The 18,467-nt window shown below is 49.9% G+C and overlaps 1 protein-coding gene across 10 annotated transcripts in view; it reads left to right on the top strand.

Moving 5' to 3' along the window:
• The window catches only part of TANC1 (tetratricopeptide repeat, ankyrin repeat and coiled-coil containing 1), a 232,722-nt gene that overhangs the window by 173,803 nt on the left and 40,452 nt on the right, over window positions 1-18,467 (top strand). For 8 of the 10 annotated variants that reach the window (XM_084891445.1, XM_084891443.1, XM_084891450.1 and 5 more), the window contains 7 exons: window positions 1,365-1,628; window positions 7,822-7,944; window positions 8,789-9,070; window positions 9,829-9,986; window positions 10,916-11,147; window positions 12,762-12,928; window positions 14,637-15,244. In XM_084891445.1, coding sequence (XP_084747571.1) covers window positions 1,365-1,628; window positions 7,822-7,944; window positions 8,789-9,070; window positions 9,829-9,986; window positions 10,916-11,147; window positions 12,762-12,928; window positions 14,637-15,244 — 1,834 coding nt within the window. The remainder of the gene's footprint in view (window positions 1-1,364; window positions 1,629-7,821; window positions 7,945-8,788; window positions 9,071-9,828; window positions 9,987-10,915; window positions 11,148-12,761; window positions 12,929-14,636; window positions 15,245-18,467) is intronic. The other 2 variants (XM_084891447.1, XM_084891448.1) reach the window with 1 other exon arrangement.

Here is an 18,467-nt window from a genome sequence, read left to right on the forward strand (position 1 = left end):
GGGATTTTTAAATAGAAAGACAAGACGGGAATGGCAAGTCCTGACTGGAACGGCAGGAGCAAGAAGACGCTTTTAGGATTGGGGCAGAATGCCCTGCAGTCACAGCGAGGAAGTTGTTTTGTCTCCGCAGCCTTACGGAGCATTGTAAAAATAAGCTAAACCCCTTCGGACCTTTGACCCCAGACAGCAGGCTCCATGGAGCTAATGTCCGGCCTGCTGATTAAGAGTGTGTGTCTTCCTGGTATGTGGAGGAGACGGCGTACACCAGGCACTGGGCTCTGAATGCACTCTGACCCCACGCACTCCCACTGAAGTGGATCCAGACGGGGACGCAGAGGGGTCAGAGACATGGCCCTTGTTCTCAAGGACACAGCCAGCGACCTTGGTGAACATCACCTCTGGCTCAGGGCCTTGAAATTGGAAGTGGCTATTGATAGAAGCCACGGAGGGTGCATACAGGTGGGGCAAAAGTAGGTTTACAGTTGTTTGTATGGAAAAGAACACAATGTTTAGTAAAAACACAAGAATAAACTGTTTCACATGCTCATAACTGTAAACCTACTTTTGCTCTGCCCTATATTGGCTGTGTTTCTTCATCCTTTTCCTCCTCCTTCTGCCTAGGCGTTCTTTGTGCCCATTTTCTTCCTTAGAGGTTAAATTTTAATTCTGCAATCATGTGATCTTTCCCACACGAGTGTTTTTCTTGCGTTGTTTACCTAGCGGCTTTCCAGTCTACGCCACTCAAGGAATAAAGTCCAGTCAGCCTCTCGGGATGGTCCTGAACAGATGTTACAAAGCTTAATGCTAACGGCCAGCTTCTCTGCTTGACTCTGTCACTGCATTTTTGTCTTTATAGATTTTTCTCCTGCATCTTTTCTGCATGAACCATGGTGCTGCCTGTCTACCCTCCCCCCCAACCCCCCTACCAGATGTTAATTTGGAAAAATTATTTAAAGGGTCAAAGAAATTTAATAAGATACAAGTTCTTTTGTGAGCAATTCATTGATGTTAAAAAAAAAAAAAGAGAGAGAGAGAGAGAGGCAACAGCATCTCCAAGTCACACAGATATACCATTAACTCCAGATATGTTTAGACAGCTTTTTTATTATCTTCTTATCAGCGTTCTTTTTCCTCCCCTATAGAATAATTTAGCAGTTTATATCCCCTGTTAAGCAACATTCTTCTAATTTACCAAAATACATTGTATGAAGCAGACTTTGATAAAAATCTGTGTGGACTGGAAAACGTCCCCTTGGTGGTGGGGAGGGCTGTGTGTGTGTGTGTGTGTGTGTGTGTGTGTGTGAATTCTCAGCAGCCCCAGTGATGCCTGGCAGCCTTCAAAGTCTTTTGGTCTCTCATTTCAGCCACGATTACAAGTTCATCCGAAAATGATGACCGGAGTGGCTCCAGTTTGGAATGGAATAAGGACGGAAGCCTAAGGTTAGGGGTGCAGAAGGGAGTGCTCCATGATCGGAGGGCAGATAATTGTTCCCCAGTGGCGGAAGAGGAGCCGGCTGGGTCAGCAGAGAGCGTGCTGCCCACAGCTGAAGCCCCCGGAGGAGATGGTCCAGTCCCTTACTCCCAGAGCTCCAGCTCGCTAATAATGCCACGGCCCAACTCAGTTGCAGGTAAGGCCACGCTTCTCCTCAGGAGGGTTATCTGGCTGGGCCTGAGGTGTCCGAGGTCGCTCTCTTCCCTTGGGAATCCAATCCAGACACCAGCCGGCTTTGTGATCTGGGGCCAGGAGTCTAACCTTTCCTAGTCCTCCAGTTTACCCCGGCGGGAACATGATCAGGCTCTCCCGGATGGGCTTTAAGGGATCCTACGGCTCTGGAAGTCCCCACAAAAAGTATACCCACTTTAACAGCTGATAGTTCAGTTTTGAAAAGGAGTTGTGTTTTTAATAAGCGCTGCCTTTATAATTATTCAAGGTGTGTGCATATACATTTCTGGGGGGCACACCCTATATTTAGACTCTCTTCCCTCTCAAAGAGCCATACAGTACCAAAAATTCTGTCCTTGTTTTTGTTATTTGAAGCCTGAGTAAATTCATGGCTTTGTATTACATCCTGGTAAACAGGAATCATACTTCAGGGTGAGTTTGTGAACATCAGTGCAAAGCATTTCTAACGCAACTTTCAAACTTAGCCTCTACCACTGAGGCCCATCATACAGATTCGGGGTCAGTTTCTGTGTAATTCTGCTGTAAGGGATCTCACAGCTTACACCATGAGCAGCGGAAGTGAGGGCTCTCGGTGGAGGAAATGGAAGCAGGCACCCTGGGGCAGTCGGAGCTCAGAAGGCATACACGAGTGGTGACTTGCTGCAGGCCTGGCCAGTGGGTGGTTGCAAGTGAGGAGAGAAGGGTTGGGGTGGGAGAGGAACTCTGCGTCTGAGCTGACATGCCTGCTTTCATGTCCTGTGTTTCTAAACACGGTGCCCTTGGGTTGAACTCAGAAGAGGAACTTGTTTCAGTCGTTCTTTGTTGCCGACACAATGCTTAAAACTTCTCCTCGGCTGATGTGTGCACCCAGGTCCTCCCTTCCTACATCAAAGGCTTTTCCTGTGATTTTTACTGCTCCTTCAGGATGTGGCAGGTCACTCTGGTTGTTGTTGGGTGCTTTGTTGTGTGTGTGGTGGTGTTTGTTTGTTTTTTAACAACGAAACTCTGAAACAGCTTGATAAATAAATTGCCCTAATGGAAAAGTTCCGAGACACAACTCTAATTCGCTTTCAAAGGACACAAAGTGGCCTTATTCCAGGAGGGAGGCTTGACGTGTCTGCCAGAGCGCGGTACCGGAGGGTTTATGCGTATTTGAGTGATGGTTCTTCCAAAGGCTTTCCTGTCCTCCCACTGCCATCCTGCTACCTGTATAATATGTTGTCCCGTGTCCCCCCCCCCCCCCCCCCCGGCATTTTAGACCGATTTGCCTAGTTACAGTAAATGCTTCATTTGTGTTATTCCAGAACTTGATGGTTTTATTGACTTCGACAACATAGCAAACTTGTATTCAGTTTCATGGAGCTATTTTAAAATAAAGAGAAACATTAATAAATTAACTCGACGGTGTTAAAAGGCCCCCACCCCTCGTTTGGGGTGATGTGCCTGCTTGATGTTCTTTTACGGGCGCTCCCGCCCTGTGAAGTGACAGTGGGTGTGAGCTGAGCTTTTCCAGGCGTCGGCAGTGATTACGGAGCAGGGCTGTCTGGTTGCTGCTCTGTTCATTCATTAGCCTGGACGTATGCACTTGAGCAAGACCTCCTGTGGAACTGGGAGGGTTTTGCACTCTGGGTTTGAGCAGTGACTGCCTGGCCTAATGGGTTTGCTTGTTTGGTCTGCATTGTATATTTTTTAAACTGAAAGCATGTTTTTTAAAGGAAATAGGCAAGTGCCTTCCAGCATAGTAAGTGTTGACAAGCTGGGCACCTGGTAGATTTTCCATTGCCCACCCTCCTATCCCTAACGCTGAGCCTCAGTGAGGAGGGAATGGCAGGATCTCTCAGGTATTGTTGAAAAGAGCAGAAGATTCAGGTGGTCTGTACTACCCGCAGCACTGTTTGTCTAGTGATTAGAAGACAAGCTGCTACAGCAGGAAGTAGGCAACACTCAGTGTTTGAAGGGTGACAGACATACATGAGGGACCCTATACTGCAGTCTTGAAGTATTTGCATGTAAGACCCATATAAACATAAATTCCATGTGCTAGGAAACATCAGTGATTGAATGTAATGTATGCAGAGTAAGGACCGGCGGGTGGAGGAAGGGGTATGCTGACCTCAAGGCACCTGGTCCCCGAGTCCCCCCCCCCCCCCCCCAGGGGTCTTGGGTATGGAAACAGATGCTCCAGATTGCCAGCTCTTGTCGCCGGGCCTGTTGCAAAGCACTGTGGTGGTCTGCTCACCGTTACCCATCTAGCACAGTAACATTTTTATGTCAAGGGTTATAAAAACAAGTTGGCTAGGTTTGGAGATTGTCTCACCACACAGAGATTGTCTTTGTAAACGATTTGTTGGCATGGAATTGGTTTGCAGTCCTGCAGTCAGGTTCTTACTGTATATCACATCAAAACATCAAATGTACATCCTACATTTAATAAAGGAGTAAGGGAACAGACACCTTAAAACACGGAATGAGAACCTTTAAGGTATTTATTAGATCATTTAGAATTTGGGTAATTAGGGGCTACTGTTTTTTACTACTTTTTTTATCCCCCCCCCCCCCTTTTCAAATATATTTTATTGATTTTTTTTTTACAGAGAGGAAGGGAGAGGGACAGAGAGTTAGAAACATCGATGAGAGAGAAACATTGACCAGCTGCCTTCTGTACATCCCCTACTGGGGATGTGCCCGAAATCAAGGTACATGCCCTTGACTGGAATCGAACCTGCGACCCTTAAATCCGCAGACCGACTCTCTATCACTGAGCCAAACTGGCTTTGGCTTATCCCCCTTTTGAAATATTTCCTAGGTGGATCAGGGAACACTGTTTAGTTTTCAAGGAAACCAACAAACATCATTACCAGCCAATTTTCTTAAAACTCGAACTGATAATGGCCTGGACTTAATGGCCTTTACCTTTGATAGGTTAGTCCATGATGTTTCAACAGATGCTTCTCTTTGCTCAGCTTGGATGAGCTTTCCTCTGCTCCTCCTCCCACACCACCCACCTCCCCTCTCTCCACCCCGCCCAGTAAAACCTCTTTCCTGCAGCCTGTGCCAGTGTACTCCTCACCCAGGTGCTGGGCGCGGTGTGTGTGCGGGAAGCGTGTAATTAGTTTAATTGTAGAGATATTAGTAGGTTTACTGCAGCATGAAGTTACCGCTTTGCCTTGGATTGTTCTCAGCCCTGAACAGTGTTTAGGATTTTGAAAGCATGTAGTGTTAAGTACCAGGAAATGAGTCTGCATCCTGTCCTGGTAATGCCCGGGAATCTACGGTAGGCACGAGTGAGAAGGCAGAGTGGGATCCGCCCGGAGGCCGAGGCTTCCCTGCCTCCACCCTCCCCTCTCTCTGTGCCCTTGATGACACCTCAGAGAGCGGGAGAGCGGAGGCAGCCAGCAGCTGGTGGCTTGCAGCCCTGCTGAGGGGTGGCCCATTTCAATGCAACTTTCTCGTGTTTGATAGAAGCTGACAGTGCTGTGGAGTTACGGGGGCCAACTGTTGTGTACTTTGGAGCTGAAAGTGCGGCGACTGGAAATCTGAAAACGCATTTGAAATTTCATCTCCTGCCTGGGTGTCAAACAAGGGCTTCTTTTATAATCCTTTACAGCCTCATATTCTTAATCCTCTCGGTTGTCACAGAGCTATAAACCGAATGTCTTGTGAGATATATGTATATATATTTATTTCAGAGAGGAAAGGAGAGGGAGAGAGAGATGGAAACATCAATGATGATAGAGAATCATTGATCTGCTGCCTCCTGCATGCCACCTACTGGGGATGGAGCCCACAACCCAGGCATGTGCCCTGAAGGGGAATCAAACTGTGAACTCCTGGTTCATAGGTTGATGCTCAGCCACTGAGCCACGCTGGCCGAGCTGAATGTCATGGGTTAAGGGGTCAGGAAGAAGGGAAGCGAGGCCCTGGCGAGGCTCCCAGTATCTCTGTGCTCACCAGAGCTGCGGCAGCAGGTCCGGCATTCGTGGCTGTTCCCATTGGTGACCTGGCTCATGGGTTACACTGCCGGCTGTCCCTTCAGCCACAGCCTGGGGCACGTGGGGGTCCTCGGGGTGAGACACGCTGAGGAGAGCGCCATTTGCCGGGGCCCAGGTCTCAGGCAGGAGCCTGCAGTTATGTTCCACGCTGGATCATCATAGGAAGCCAGGGTGACGGGTGTGGTCCTGGTGGCCCACCACCGCCTGGTCAAGAAACTAAAAGCTGCCATTGGATTCCCGTAACCTAGGTCCATTTGGAGGTTCTGATGGGGAGGTAGCGGACTCTCTGTAACAGGAAGGACTGCGTGAAGCCCTGATGTGAATGTGCTCACGGTATGGATAGGCACTGAGACTGTGCAGAAGCAAAGTGTCTGCTCTTGTGAAGTCAGTGTCAGGTGTGTCTCCATGGACTGGGAAGGGGAGCAGGCACACTGTCACAGAGCCCAGCCATGGAGCCGGCTGGGTGGTGGTTGACTGAAGGAGAGGGTGGGGCTGACGCTGAGGAAGGAGAAGACTGAGGCCTCAGAAGGGGAAATCGGAAGGGCCCACATCAGGCAAGGGGTGCCGGGGGTGTCAGAGCCAGAGGGTACAGCATAGGGCGGCCCTACCTGACTTCTGTCCCTTGAAGCTTGGTCCCTGATGACTTCCCCAGTCCTTAGGAGCCTCAGCTCTTGGAATGTAACTCTCCCTCCCTCCTCCTCAGCCTCAGATGACATCTGTGTTCTGTTGTCCTGGATGATCATCATATGTCTAAGAGCAGCAGAGCTTTCTATGGGGCCACTCATTCCTCAAACCAAATTAGGTTAATTTCATTTAGATTTCCTTATTGTGACCTAGATATGCAATTCAGAGGAGATTTTTTTTTTAAAGAAAGAAAAACAACAACACTGTATATTTGCTTCTACAATTTGCTGAGGATTAGTAGAATTATTTGCATTAATTGTTTTTATAATCCAACTGGAATAAACCCTAAATCCATTTTAAAGGTACCTATGTGCTGTGAATCTTACAGAGGGAAATGTGATTAGTTCTCTTTAGAATTTAAAAAAGTACATACATATGTAGTCTATCTATATATATGAAAGTCTAAGCAACAGGAAGGCCTGCCCATCATTATGATGCACACTGACCCCCAGGGGGCAAACACTCAATGTGGGAGCTGCCCCTGGTGGTCAGTGTGCTCCCACAAAGGGAGCACTGCTCAGCTGACCCACGAGCGCCAGATTCGGGGCTCAAGGCTGGCAAGCACAGCTGCAGCTGTGCAAGTCTCTCCTGCAGACACTCCCCCTGCGTGCCTGAGTGGCGGCAGGTGCAGTGGGCGGGGAGGAGCAGGCGCTGCATGGTGCCCAGCCTGGGCCCGGGCTCCCTCCCCGGCCACCTGCCACTTCACGCACGACATTGAACTGTATGGGATTGAGATGGACAGTGGGCTGCAGCCCAACAAGCTGGCAGTAAGGCCAGGCTGTGGAGGTGCAGAGGTCCACTGATCCCTGCAGGCCAGGCCAAGGGACCCCGTGCCAATGCACAAATCCAAGCACCGCGCCCCTAGTATTATATAATGTAATCTATAGATATACGTATATATTGGTGTGTGTTGTATAGATAATATATGCACACTTTTGAAGTTTAGGAATATGTTTATTTCCAGTGAAAGGCTACTTTTACTGCCAGGAGCTGACTTTCGGGTTGCAAACACTGTGGAAGTGTATGGGCAGTCTGCTTGGTTAACGCGGTTGGAATTCTAGCAGCATCAGGGTTCTCTGGGCCGCGCTGTGTGTTTGCAGTAGGAAAGGGATTTTGTGGAGTGACACTTGATTGTCAGATGTCTTCATAAACATTTATGGTGAAATTCGTCACTTTCCAGGAATCACGGAGATTTTAGCAACTCTATCAACATGACTTTAAGCAACTCTATCAACATTCATTTAAGAATGAGGAGCACTTGTTTTTTTTTTTTGTTTTGTGTTTTTTGTTTGTTTGTTTTTAACATTTTTTGGTAGCATCACTAGAGAAATAAATTGAGTTGGGTAGACAAAATCAAAATCACCTTGAAGTAAATATTGTTGAATGCCTGAGTGGAATTGTTTAGTAATTTATAATTCCAGAAGTTTAGGTATGATACGAAACTCAACTTTGAAGAGACTAAACTTCCGTTTCATGTTGCAGCGACCAGCTCAACCAAATTGGAAGATCTGAGCTATTTAGACGGGCAGAGAAATGCTCCTCTTCGGACGTCCATTAGATTACCGTGGCACAGCACGGCCGGAGGTAGGGCGCAGGAAGTCAGAGGTATTTATCCTTGCATCGCTGTCCCTGTGGGTAGGAGCTCATTGACGAAACATGGAAAATCCGTGATAGCCAGCAGTTAAACGTGCTGTCAGGGATGGGGATGTGTGTGGGGGGGAGGGGGAAGGAAGCTGTTAAAAGTTTATGTGGAAGGTGTGCTGGGGGCCTTCCTTAATAATGTTATACTTCTTAAAATAGATTAACTTCCTTCTGGAGTTGAAAAATAATTCTGCAGCATGATGTTATTTTGAAGTGAGGGGTAGTCTAACACTCCTTCAATTTTTTAATTTTTATTTCTTTTATCATCAACCAAGAATCGACTTTGTTTCACTTTTTTTGGGTGGTATTGGCCACCTCCTGCATCTACCCATAATGCACAGGTGTGTGGTCAATAGCACGGCCAAAAGGGGCAAAGCACCACGACCCCAGGAGAGAAAGAGCTGGGCCCTATCGCCAGGGAAAACGCATTTCCATTTTACTCACACAGCATTGGGAGAAATGTGTCTTAAATATTGTTTGAGCTAAACTGATGGGCCGTGGTGTGACCCTTGGAATCACTTTCTCTAATTCTCAGTGTGCCGGCCTTGAGTCATGAGAATACGTTAGAGGCATAAAAGGACCAGAAAGTCTTTTTAACAGGATACGCTGTAGTGACAGTAGTGCATGATAAATGTCGTATTTCAGGAGTATTCATAGGATCAGATGGGAAATACAGACAGCTTTTGAGGTAAAACTGTAGGCTGTGTATACTAAGTGTAACATATATGCAATGATAAAGGGAGGGGTTTTTTTTAGTGTATACAATTATGGCGTTCTTCCGAAATCATGGTCTTTTTTCTTCCCTCAGCACGATTTGCTCCCTACAAGCCACAAGACATCTTGCTGAAGCCCCTGCTGTTTGAAGTACCGAGCATCACCACCGACTCCGTGTTTGTGGGGAGGGAGTGGCTCTTCCGGCAGATAGAGCAGAGCCTGCGGGACCCGGAGCAGGCGGAGAGCCGCGGGGCGGTGGTGGTGGGGAACGTGGGCTTCGGGAAGACGGCCATCGTTTCCAAGCTGGTGGCGCTGAGCTGCCACGGGAGCCGCATGAGGCAGATTGCTTCCAACAGCCCCGGCTCCTCACCGAAAAGTATGTCTGAGTTCAACTACTCACCTGGCTTATGATACTAATACCCGATAGATGGAGGAAGTTGCTGCTTGGATAGACACAGATTCCCGGTTTCCTCAAGTTTTCCCAGCTGTTCAGTCAGGCTTGCGATCGTGTGTTGAACTGTTTGGGTGTCCGTCTGTGCGTCATAGAGCTTGTGTCACTGGGGCCTCTGCCTAGAGGCAGACCTTCCCCGCGCCTCCCAGCTGCAAAGCATGCCTCCCTCTTTCTGGGAGCAGAGACGAGGCCCCCTCAAGTGCCTGGGGAATCGGGGTCCTAAAGCCGAGGTGGGGAGGCTCCTGGCAGGACAAGCCAGAAGGAGTCGGGGCAGAATGCTTTTGCGCCCTGTGCTCCGCCTTTGTCTTCCATGCTGGATTCACCAAAAATGTAAAAGTCAACTTAGAAATGGGATGGAGTGTCCAAAGATGTGACTGTTTATGGCTTATTTTGTGCATCATAAACACATGAAAATGTCTCCAGCATAGTGATCCAGGAACAAGTGAGCCATGCAAGATTTTTTTTAAAAAAAACAAACAAAAATCATGTAATAGAAGAATTGAGAAACCAGTTCTCCAACTGATGGGTGGGAGACAGGGCTGAGAGGGGACAGGTGTTCTCATGTGCACCTGCGTCCACTCATTAAGCTCTAGGTCTCTAATCAAGAAATACGTTCATTGCCCCACCGCGCGTTTCCCCATTCTGATGTTGTAAGTGATGGAATTGGTCTCTTTCCTCTGTAGCTTCAGATTCCTCCCCGGATCTCCCATTCACTCCACTGCTCTCACCGAGTACTTCTCCCGGTGGTACCACCACAGCCAAAACGCCTGCTGGGTTGGGATCTGACACTTCTGAAAACCAGAGACCGAGAGAGGATGCAGCAAAACACCTCGCATCCAAGGTAACGTGCATCCAAAATTCCTCGCATCCGAGGTAATGTGCTCCTGGTCTGTGAGAACGTGCAGAGAGAGAGAGTTGGGCTTCTGAAAAATGAATTATAAAAGGGATCTTGAAAAAGAGACAGCAATGGCTTAATGCAAAAGTACAGCTTTGGATAAAATTGTGACGGAGTTCTGCAAGTGAAAGGTATTAATGAAAATAAATAGCTTCAGACATTGGCAGTGGACTTGTATGCATCTTAAATGATGGACTGAAAACTCCTCGATCAGCAGGCGGTCTTCCTGCACCTCCACACACCCGCCCTTACAGCTGGAAGGAGAGCAGGAGGTTGGGAGCCTACGTTCTGTTGCCTGGGGCCCCTGTCTCTCTGTCAGGGATTCCTTGTGAGGTTGTAAAAGAGACTTGGCTGGCCTTTCCTTTCTACATTCGTGGTCATCAAGATCCTTCTGAAATTTTCCATCTGCTGAGCTTCCATCACGGGTTCATAAGCCACCCTCCCGCATCAAATCTGTTACATCTCGCTCCTGGGAGGCATTGTGGGTCTCCCCAGCAGCCGTGGTGTGAGACAGTGGAACTGGAGAACCATCGGGAGTGGGCGGCGGTGAGGGGCTTCTAGTGAGGAAAGCCCGGGCTGGGCCAGGAGGTAGGTACTGGGGCTGAAAGGAGTGCTTCTCCACCCCAGATCCCTGCTCCTCGCGTCGCATGGCTGGCATGGGCAGCCAAGAGGACTTCGTCCCTGTGTGAGAGTGAAAGGGACCCCTCCTCCTCCTCTGAAAGCCCAGGCGGGAACCAACCCCTCTGTCCTCTCACGGGACGGGCAGGAATTGGGTGATTTCTGACTTTGTCCCTGCTGAACTTGCCCAGGGTCCCTTGTGGTCTGGATGTGAAGAGGGTGAGGTGATGCTGACGGTCTGCTTCTCCCCCCACCAGGTGGTGGCCTACCACTACTGCCAGGCGGACAACACGTACACGTGCCTGGTGCCCGAGTTCGTGCACAGCATCGCGGCGCTGCTGTGCCGGTCCCATCGGCTGGCCGCCTACAGGGACCTGCTGATCAGGGAGCCCCAGCTGCAGAGCATGCTGAGCCTCCGGTCCTGTGTGCAGGACCCCGTGGCTGCCTTCAAGAGGGGAGTGCTGGAGCCGCTCACGAGCCTGAGAAACGGTACCTCCAGCAGCCCCCCAGGGCCCCCAGGGCCGTCCTCAGAAGGAGGGGTTAGCGTGTTCCTGTGGCGGGAGCGAGATGGCGCAGGGAGAGGTGTGGGTGGGTCTGCATCCCCTTCCTCAGAGCCATCTCCCTGAGGCCCCTCCCAAACAGTGTAGTTTTATATATTGTTGAAGGTATTACACATGTGCCCCCTTTTTCCCCATTTACCCCTTCTAGCGCACCCCCCTCTCCCCCCAGGCCTTAACTACCCTTTTGTCTGTGTCCATGGCTTATGCATCTGTGCATGCAAGTTCTTGATGGATCTCTTCCCACCCACCCTCGGAGCAGTCTGCCGCAGTCTGTTCCATGCTGCTATGTCTCGGGACCTATTTTGTTCATCCGTTTATTTTGTTCATTGGATTCCACATTTGAGTGAAATTATGTGATACTTGTCTTTCTCTGACTGGCTTATTTTGCTTAGCATAATATTCTCCAAATGGTGTAGTTTTAAATGAAGCACCTCTAACAAGTAACTCCCCAACGGACACATTTCCAAAGCAGCTAATTGGTGCCTGTAGATCCTGTAGCCGCTCCAGGCACTGCTGCCTGCCAGGTTTGCACTCCCGCCTAGCAGGGACAAGGTCATTGTTTAGGCCGGTGGTCGGCACATTCATTAGTCAACAGAGCCAAATATCAATAGTACATCAATTGAAATTTCTTTTGAGAGCCAAATTTTTAAACTTAATAGGTAGGTACATTGTTATTAACTTAATTAGGGCACATGGTATTTTGTGGAAGAGCCACACTCAAGGGTCCAAAGAGCCGCATGTGGCTCTCGAACCTCGGTTTGCTGACCACTGGTTTAGGGAGCTTGCCAGCATGTTTTGTTCAGGGCCTCTGCTCAGGTGAGTTGAACCTGAAGCCATTTCTGGAAGTCTGACCTTGTTGCCCTTGACTATTTTACAAGGTCGGGGCATTAGTGCTGTTATGGGCCCTTCATTTTTTCATCCTTCCTCCCTCATCGTTTGAGCCAGTTTACTGCCTGCACAGCACTTCCTCCAAAAGGTGCTGGGGAGAGGGCATTGGAGCCGATGCCACCGTTTTCCCTCCGTTCCCTGGGCAGAAAGTCAGTGCCGATCAATAGGGAAAGAGATGTAGGTTTGGAGGAGAGCGCTCACTCCTGGCTAGCTGTGTGCCTTGGGCTGGATGCTTCGCCCTTTGGGGGTCAGTCCTTTCCCAGAAATCCACTGGGGGTGTTCTGTCAGCGAGGGAGGGGGCCTGAGGGTCTTTTCCAGATTTCCTCCATGTATGTCATCTTCGCTGTCTCACCCAGAGACAGCCGCTTACGAAGAGCGAACTGCATCATATACACAGGCGACATTCTGCCAAGTGTGTGTAATGCAATCTGTTTCTGGAAACCGTTCTGTGAGAAGTGGTTTTCTTTTTGGCTCGGCGCTCCGGTTTTCATTATAAGTTTAATAGGCAATATGCTTCCAAGCAAACCATTTCTCCTGCCATATGGAGACCTTTCCAGTTTTTCCCAACACTCTACGTGGTGCGTTACAATACACTGGGTGGTGCCATCGTATAGAAATGTATACTTTCTTAATTGAAAAACATTTTATCTTTCAGAGCAGAAAATTCCTGAAGAAGAATACATTATCCTGATCGATGGCCTAAATGAAGCCGAGTTTCATAAACCTGATTATGGAGACACGCTTTCTTCATTTATTACCAAAATTATCTCTAAGTTTCCTGCCTGGTTGAAGTTGATTGTGACTGTAAGAGCAAATTTTCAGGTAAAAAAAAAAAAAAGAATTTTCGACTCTTTTTCCAAGACCTTATTCTCAAATGTTAAAGTGACGAAGGCTAACAATTTAAAGGGTTGTGGACTATTTAGCTGCTGAATTGAAAACTGTATTAAGACTTTATGAAATATTAGTCACAGAGCCCCAAATGGGCAAAACTCTGACCTTTTTGCCCTCCCCTCCCCTGCCCAAGGCACATTTTTCACTGTGTCAGGTAAGTTTCCATTCGCACGGAGCTGCACTTGTCCTTGTACACGGAGTGTCTAGCCCTGGTTCACCACGGCCTGGGGTGAGGTGTCTGGCAAGCAGGTCTCACAGAAGGTGAAGTTATTCCTCCGAGTGGCCGTGTGCCCTGCTCTGCAGTGGGACCTTGGTGTGTGTGTGTGTGTGTGTGTGTGTGTATGAAGAAAAAATGGGAGAGACGAGGAAGGGGATTTTTAAGACCTCTTCTGAGAGAAGGCCTATCCCCTTCCCACCCCGCATGAGGTAACATTTGCAGGGAGGGGAAGAGTGATTTTTTAAAATTCTCTTCCTCGTGTTTCCCCTCACTTGAACCCTACAAGTGTATCTCAAAAGCCATTTAGGAAAGACATTAGGTGTTTGCCCTTTTATGACGCTGTTTATTTTACAAGAGCATTTGGGTTCTTCCTTTTCTCATCAAAAGTGGCGTTAGACCTCGGTTGAACTTGATGTACTGTTCGTGGGAATTGGGTCCATACCCTTCCCAGTCATGCTCCATCCGTCAGCAGAACCTGGCCGTCGGCGGGCACGGGGAGGAGCGTTGCCCGGGGTTCTGTTAGCGTGCATGTGACATGGGTGCGACTGTGCTCCTCCCTCCTCCGGACTCACTGCATCCCCTGAGGACATGTGCTCACGTACTTCAGAAACGACAGTGGGAAATTAAAGAAAACCCACCAAACTCTCCTCCGCTGTGCACGGTCAGGATGTGCTTCCCTCGGGGCTGGGAGAGAGGGTCGGGGACCAGGGGCTTCAGGGCGCTGGTTCTCTGAGCTTCTGGGCCAGGTGTGCTTGACTTTGTGAACATTAATGACACCAGGCAATGATGATGGCGATCCGTGCACTTCTGGATGTACCGCTTCCATTTAAAAATTTATTAAAAAACAATAATTTGAGAAAGCGACCAGGGGCTGTGCTAGGGTAGGGCCCTGCGTGTGGGCAGGCTTACTGCCGGGAGGCAGCTTCGGGTTTCCTGGTTCAGGCTCCCAGCCCTGGCCTCTGCAGGAGCAGGATGCCTCTTATCTCAGGGTCTGGCCGTGTTCTGTGGAGTACAGTGGCGGCTGTGTTCGTCCCGTTATGTAACCAGTTGCACAATGTAAGGATGACGGGTGTCAGGTCCACTCGGGCCTCACGGCCCCTTTGTGGGTCTGGCCAGGTGGCCTCGTCGCCGGGCCTCTTGCCTCCTCTCGCTGGGCTCCGAGTTTGCGAATCTCAGGGAAGCCTTTACTGATTCCATCTCACATCAGGATTTCTTTCACATAAGCTTTTTATCTTCAACTTATCCTATTACACGTTTTAATACGAAATAATGAGTCCCTGTAATCCATGCAAATCCCCCCTTGAAAGAAACCTAGGGAATCTGGTTTGAAACGCAGCTGACATAAAAAAGAAGCCTCCGTGCAGTGACACTGGGTTTTCTTCTTCCCCGTCTCTTTCCCTCCCCCCCCCCCCCCCCCCCCAGGAAATCGTCAGTGGGCTGCCGTTCGTCAAGCTCTCCCTGGATGACTTTCCCGACAACAAGGACATTCACAGCGACCTGCACGCCTACGTCCAGCACCGGGTGCACAGCAGCCCGGACATCCTCAGCAACATCTCCCTGAACGGCAAGGCCGACGCCGCCCTCATCGGGAAGGTGAGCAGCCACCTGGTGCTGCGCAGCCTCGGCTCCTACCTGTACCTCAAGCTCACCCTGGACCTCTTCCAGAGAGGCCACCTGGTCATCAAGAGCGCCAGCTACAAGGTGGTGCCCGTGTCGCTGTCCGAGCTCTACCTGCTGCAGTGCAACATGAAGTTCATGACCCAGTCCGCCTTCGAGCGGGCGCTCCCCATCCTGAACGTGGCCCTCGCGTCCCTCCACCCCATGACGGACGAGCAGATCTTCCAGGCCATCAACGCCGGCCACGTCCAGGGGGAGCAGGGCCGGGAGGACTTCCAGCAGAGGATGGAGGCCCTCTCCTGCTTCCTCATCAAGCGGCGCGACAAGACCCGCATGTTCTGCCACCCGTCCTTCAGGGAGTGGCTGGTCTGGAGGGCGGATGGTGAGAACACGGCCTTCCTGTGCGAGCCCAGGTACGACGGGGTGCTTTCCGTCCGCTCTGGGCGGGGAGTCTGAGGGGCACATGAGGAAGGCATTTCAAACACAGTTCCCGTGTTCTTCAGTGGAAAGACAACACAGAGTGAAACATTCAGGAGGAGTATTGGCACATTCTCTCTGCTGCTAACATAAAGTCATTACTAGGACGTTAGGACTCCTGGGTACATGTGGGTGGAGAGACGCCAGGCAATGCCTCGGTGTGGTTTCTTTGCTATCATTCTCCTTTTAGGCCCCGCCTGCTGTCCCAGGGGCCATTTGTGGTGGGAAGGCGTGGTGTCACCTCCAGGAAACAGTGGGCTCCCCCAGAAGCTGTTCCCAGCCACTGCCTTCCCTTGAGGGTCTGTGGGCTGACTGGGGCCCTAGCACCCTTCCCCACCCATCGTGTAGCTTGTCCCGGGGATCGGACGTGGCTGCTGGCCCAGAGTGGAGCACCACGCCCACAGCTGGCCACGTGGCTTTGAGTTTGTGGTTGAACTCAGGGTAACAGGCTGCGATTTGTGGTCTGAGGGGGATTGAGGTTCAGATCGCAGGTGCCCCACGTAGGAGACGGTGGTAGGGCAGCTGCAGTCGCTGAGTTGGAGGTTCCACTGAGGATCTGCCACAGGGCGGGGCCCAGATGCAGTTCTCCTTCCTGCCCCGGCAGGAGGCAGCCGTGAGCTGTTGTGGGCCTAATGCTGGTCAGCGTGAGGTCAGGGATTCAAAGGTGCGGGTACTTTCATATCAGGTGTGTTCATGTCCGCCACCGCTGACTGGCCCTGGTCCACGCCATTGCTGTCTTAAAGGGCTCCTGCTCTCTGGGAGGCAGAATTGCTCCCGACTCCTGCAGCATGTCTGGCCAGCTGCTAAATTGTCCCCTTCCGCTGGCCTGGGCATTCAACCAGATGCTGGGGTCCAGATGTGAGTGAGAACTTGTGACCAGCACACCACCTCCCGCCCCACAAATGGTTGGCAATGCTGACCAAGAGGTCTGGCTGCTGTTTCATGTTGTGACTGTTATTTCCCAGGTGACACGGGGCTAAGAATTGTCCTTTTGAACCTGGTTTGGGGCCATAAACTATAACTCCCAGGTTATTGAGCCAGACCATAATAACTAGGTAAATTGTATGTCCTGACATATTTAGGTCAGGGGATTTCCTGGGAGAAAGTCAGATCATTTACTGGGGAAAGATAGGCCGTGTTGAATCTGTAGAGACACAAAAACAAGTTGAGCCCTGCCTGGGTGGCTCAGTGGTTGGAGCGACCTCCCGTACACCAAAAGACTGTGGGTGCAGTTCTGGTCAGGGCATCTATCTGGGTTTCCAGTTCAATGCCTGGTCAGGGCAACATGCGAGACGCAATGGATTGATGTTCTCAGATATCGATGTTTTCTCTTTCTCCCTCTCTCTTGCTCTCCCTCTCCCCTTCCTCTCTCTCTTAAATTAATAAAAAGCCGAAACCCGTTTGGCTCAGTGGATAGAGCATTGGCCTGCAGACTGAAAGGTCTCAAGTTCAATGCTGATGTACCTCGGTGCAGGAACATCCCCAGTAGGGGATGTGCAGGAGGCAGCTGGTCGATGTTTCCCTCTCATTGATGTTTTTAGCTCTCTATCCTTCTCCCTTCCTCTCTGTAAAAAACCAATAAAATATATTTATACATTAATTAATTAATTAACTAAATTAACAAACATGTCCTCGGGCAAGGATTTAAGAAAAACACAAAAACAAGTTGAAAGATTTCAACAGCGGGTGTAAGTTTGTTACGGAGGTTTGGACTGCGGTCACAGTTAAGCTGCACTCCCTTTGGGTGGCAGGTGGCGTTGAGGTCATGCAGCCTAGGGTAGGACTGAGAGCGGGGTGCCTGATGGGTTGTCACCTTTGGTCGTGGACTGCTGAGCCCTGATGTGTTTCTGTATGCAGGCGTGGGGACCTCCGGGGGCAGGGCCAGGACTAGGCTGCAGCAAGAGAGGCACCCAGGTGCAAAGGAGTTGTTACCTCTCAGAATGGTGCAAGCCAGCATTTACCCAAGACCCCTCTGGTTCTCCACCTCCCCTCAGCAGACAGGCAGGGTACAGAACCATGTCGGAGGGAAGCTGCTGGACTTAGTTCAGCACAAGTTCTTCTGGACCCACGACATGCAGGGTCGTGTGGCGGATACAGAAATTCCTGGGGCGAGGGCCCAGTTCAGGAGGGCCTTGCACCCAGGAGGGCTTCCCACACAGGAGGGCCGGTGGGGTGGCAGGGACCGTGCTGGGCGGAGTCACACTGCCCGAGGGCCTCAGGAAAGAGGAGCAGCGCCCGCTGGGATGGCCATGTCTGCAGTATGTTCCACACACATGTCACTGTTTGCGTTGGGCCTTGAAGGATGGGTAACATTTCTCTGCCCGCCTCAGTTAGTTGTAATATTCCCCAGTTGCAGAGAAGAAAGAATCCAATACCCAGAGGCAGTGACACTTCATTTTTCACTTCTGCCCCTTTTAAATATTCTCCACATTATTTTTTCCTGCATTTTAAATATTCTCCACATTATTTTTTCCTGCGATGAAAATTCCCATTCTGCCTGCTTTGCTTAATGTATTGTGGACATTTTATAAAGCTGCTTGACTATCTTAGTGTCATTTGCATGGCTGTGCAAAACTCTTAGGAGGCAAATGGTACCCTTATTGTGGGGCTTTTACATTGTTTCTGGGTTAGTGATAAACACATGAATCTATTGTGAATGTCTAGGTGCCTTACAGGAGCGCAGGAGCGTTTGAGGGAGGTCCGGATTGAATCCTGTTTCCAGCCTAACCAGAGTGGCTCAGGTGGTTGAGCGTTGTCCGTGCACTGAAAGGTTGCTTGTTTGATTCCCAGTCGGGGCACATACCTGGGTTGTGGATTCAGTCCCTGGTCACGGCACCCACAGCAGGCAACGACTGATGTTTCTCTCTAAGCACGTCCTCGGGAGGGGATTACAAAAATCCTGTTTCATTAGTACCTTGTGTGATTCCTGTGCACAGCTTACTTTAATTCTCCAAGCCTGAGTCTCCTCATCTGTAAAAGAGGAAGAGCATCATCCCCTCCTTGTGTAATGGGGGCTGTTACAGAGAGAAGTTTTTGTTTTGTTTTTTAATCCTCACCCAAGGATATTTTTCCGTTGAGTTTTAGAGAGAGTGGAAGAGAGTGAAAGAGAGAAATATCAAAGTGAGAGAAACACACCAATTGGTTGCCTACTACACGCTC

This window comes from Pipistrellus hanaki (genome assembly GCF_964339955.1).
Source record: "Pipistrellus hanaki genome assembly, chromosome: 8".
Classification (NCBI taxonomy): domain Eukaryota; kingdom Metazoa; phylum Chordata; class Mammalia; order Chiroptera; family Vespertilionidae; genus Pipistrellus; species Pipistrellus hanaki.